The 2,675-nt window shown below is 33.4% G+C and overlaps 2 protein-coding genes across 2 annotated transcripts in view; one reads left to right on the top strand and one right to left on the bottom strand.

Annotated features, from left to right (window-relative positions):
* The first annotated feature begins 910 nt into the window (after window positions 1-910).
* LOC108752510 (probable U3 small nucleolar RNA-associated protein 11) lies at window positions 911-1,965 on the top strand. The gene is made up of 2 exons (XM_018493356.1): window positions 911-1,042; window positions 1,177-1,965. Exon 2 carries the CDS (start codon window positions 1,191-1,193, stop codon window positions 1,947-1,949), a length of 759 nt encoding a protein of 252 aa, XP_018348858.1. The 5' UTR covers window positions 911-1,042; window positions 1,177-1,190; the 3' UTR covers window positions 1,950-1,965.
* A 448-nt stretch (window positions 1,966-2,413) lies between these two features.
* LOC108752526 overlaps window positions 2,414-2,675 on the bottom strand; it is a 2,595-nt gene continuing 2,333 nt past the window's right edge. Inside the window, exon 5 of the mRNA XM_018493375.1 lies at window positions 2,414-2,616. Coding sequence (XP_018348877.1) covers window positions 2,457-2,616 — 160 coding nt within the window. The 3' untranslated portion in view covers window positions 2,414-2,456. The remainder of the gene's footprint in view (window positions 2,617-2,675) is intronic.

The following is a 2,675-nucleotide window of genomic DNA, read 5'->3' as shown; positions in this document are numbered from 1 at the left end:
GCTTTTTAGATCCGGTAGCCTATCATCAATAACTATCTCTTTATATTTCTTGTTATATCTCGTCTTCTCGCTATTCTTTGCTATTCCCCATTAATTACCTCTATATATTCCTTTCCTGAGAAAGCGTTAATATTAAAGTGAGAAGAATTGCGAATAATTAATATTTTTATTATGACAAAAGATAAAACCAAATTCATTATATTATATATTGCAAACTATTCTACAATGTGCTTTTTTTTCCTGTTTCTTGCTTTTTGCTATTTTTTACATCTTGTTTTTTTTTCTTGTCTGATTTTTTGTTTTATATCGTCTAAGATAAAAGTTAACGAACTTCGGAAGAAACAGGAAATACATAGCAAGAAATGCAATTGCCAATAAAACGGTGCAAAAGGGGAAAAAGCAAGAAACAAAAAGCGCATTGTAGAAGCTACATAGATATAATTAAAAACACAAAAATAAGTAAAATAATTATGACATAAGAGGCCCAATTCAAATAATCAAGGTAACATGGCGGCACGCCATGATATTACGTTCTCATTGGCTGCGTTCAGCAGAAAAAGCAGCTTTGCAACTGTGTAAAATTCTTCAATATGATTGGTTCTTACTTTTGATTCCTTATAGATCTAAATGTATAAACCAATATATCATATTGAAGAATTTTACAGCAGTTCCTTTCTCTGCTGAACGCAGCCATTAGGTGCATGAGCTCTTTTACCTTTAGTCTACATTTTTAGATCTAATAGAATATGCCAATCAAATGCAAGAGTTCACTGAGCGCTCAGTGAGCAATCGTGCTTCTGGATGCACTTATTGGCTGTTAGAAATGTATGTGACTTTTCATTATGTATGATAGTGTATGAGTGTGTGTGAAACAATGTGTGGTGTGAGCTGAAGCTAGTGTGAGCGCTAGGGCACAGATTATTATTCCGTGCGTTTGGAGTATATGCCGCACGTGTACTACTAAATGTGAGGTTATGTGACATAGAGATGACCAGCTCTTGTTACTGTTGATGAAACAATTTTTTTCGTGAATACAAAAAAGGTAAGCTGCATAATATAAACAAGATATTATCTGTGTGATCAGTGTTCTATCTACTATCGACTGTATTTATATCCCTTCATTTATTTTACTTTCAAATGAACATCTAATAATCTTACAATAATCTTATTTTTCAGAGAGCACCGTTAAAATGTCATCGTGGAAGAAAGCTGCGAAGATGAGTCAGAAGACTCACCGGGAACGTCACCAACCAGAGGCCCGCAAACACCTGGGGCTGTTAGAGAAAAAGAAAGACTACATTATCAGAGCCAGGGACTTCCAGGAAAAGCGAGCGACAATCAAACTTCTAAGAAAGCGTGCACTGAATAAGAATCCAGATGAGTTTCATTTTCATATGATTAATTCCAAAGTGATGAATGGCGTTCATCGAGAGAAGGACAAGGAGGATCAGCATACATCTGAACAAATCAAGCTAATGGAGACACAGGACCTCAGATATGTAGCATACAAGAGGAACATTGAGGCAAAAAAGATAGATAAGTTGCAGAGTCAGTTGCATATGATTGATGCAGCCAACGAGACACCGAATCAGCATATCTTTTTCTTGGACGACGATGAGATGAAGAATTTTGACCTAGCCAAGAAATTGGATACACATCCAGCGCTTCTGTCCAGACGCACAAATCGGCCTACTTTAAATGCAATCAAAAATATGAAGCTACCGGAATTGGATAACAAAACTATTGCTAAGTTCGAGCAAAAGAAACACATGACTTATAAAGAACTCGAAAAGAGGATTGATAGGGAACTTGAGCTTACAGTCGTGCAACAGAAGCTTGAGGTACGCAGAGCGCTGAAAGATAAGAAAGTCAGAAAACCGAAACTAGTGAAATCTGGCTCGAAGGATGCCGCTCCTATTTATAGATGGAAGTTTGAGAGAAAACGATAACTTATTTGTGTATTATAAAAATCAATTAATATATAATATTAGTCAATTAATTCTGAATATCAAATAAAAATTTATATGCAACTTTTATCACTCGTTTAACGTCTATCAGTTGATAATAAAAATTCGCATGTTTTGATAAAATAATTAATAAGTTATTTTATTAAAGAATAATTTAATAATAATAACGATGAAATTTATTTTTAATTTGTATTACTTATTAGTAATTTATTTATTATATTCATATAATAAAATATTTAGACAAAAAATAAAATATTAAAAAATGTGTAATAAATCATCACTGAAAAATCTTATTAGTATAATAATTTGGCCAAGTGCGTTACTCATTTAGTCTACTATCTTTATTTATCTCGCTATCGTTTCGTAATTTTCACAAATTTATTCATCTTTTGTAATATTTTTAGTTATATCTTACGTTATATCTTATTAATTATTTCTTCCACTATTCCACAGTTATTTTTCTCTTTGCAACAATCACAATTACGATCGTCATTTAATTGGTATTGTTTCTTCAAAAATTTCCGATATTTCGGTGATATCCTCCGCTTCTTCTGGCCTTTCGCTTGTTTCCTTAACATTCATTTCCGACGTTTGCACAATTGTTGATTCGCTGGATGTCGACTGTCTGCTTTCTGCCAAAGATGTTTCTTCGATTGTCATGTCCGTCATTCTCATTATGTCGTCAATGTCATCAGTTGACATCATCGA

Source organism: Trachymyrmex septentrionalis, unplaced genomic scaffold (assembly GCF_001594115.1).
Source record: "Trachymyrmex septentrionalis isolate Tsep2-gDNA-1 unplaced genomic scaffold, Tsep1.0 scaffold60, whole genome shotgun sequence".
In the NCBI taxonomy this organism is placed as follows: Eukaryota; Metazoa; Arthropoda; class Insecta; order Hymenoptera; family Formicidae; genus Trachymyrmex; species Trachymyrmex septentrionalis.
This window is presented reverse-complemented; position numbering and strand designations above follow the sequence as displayed.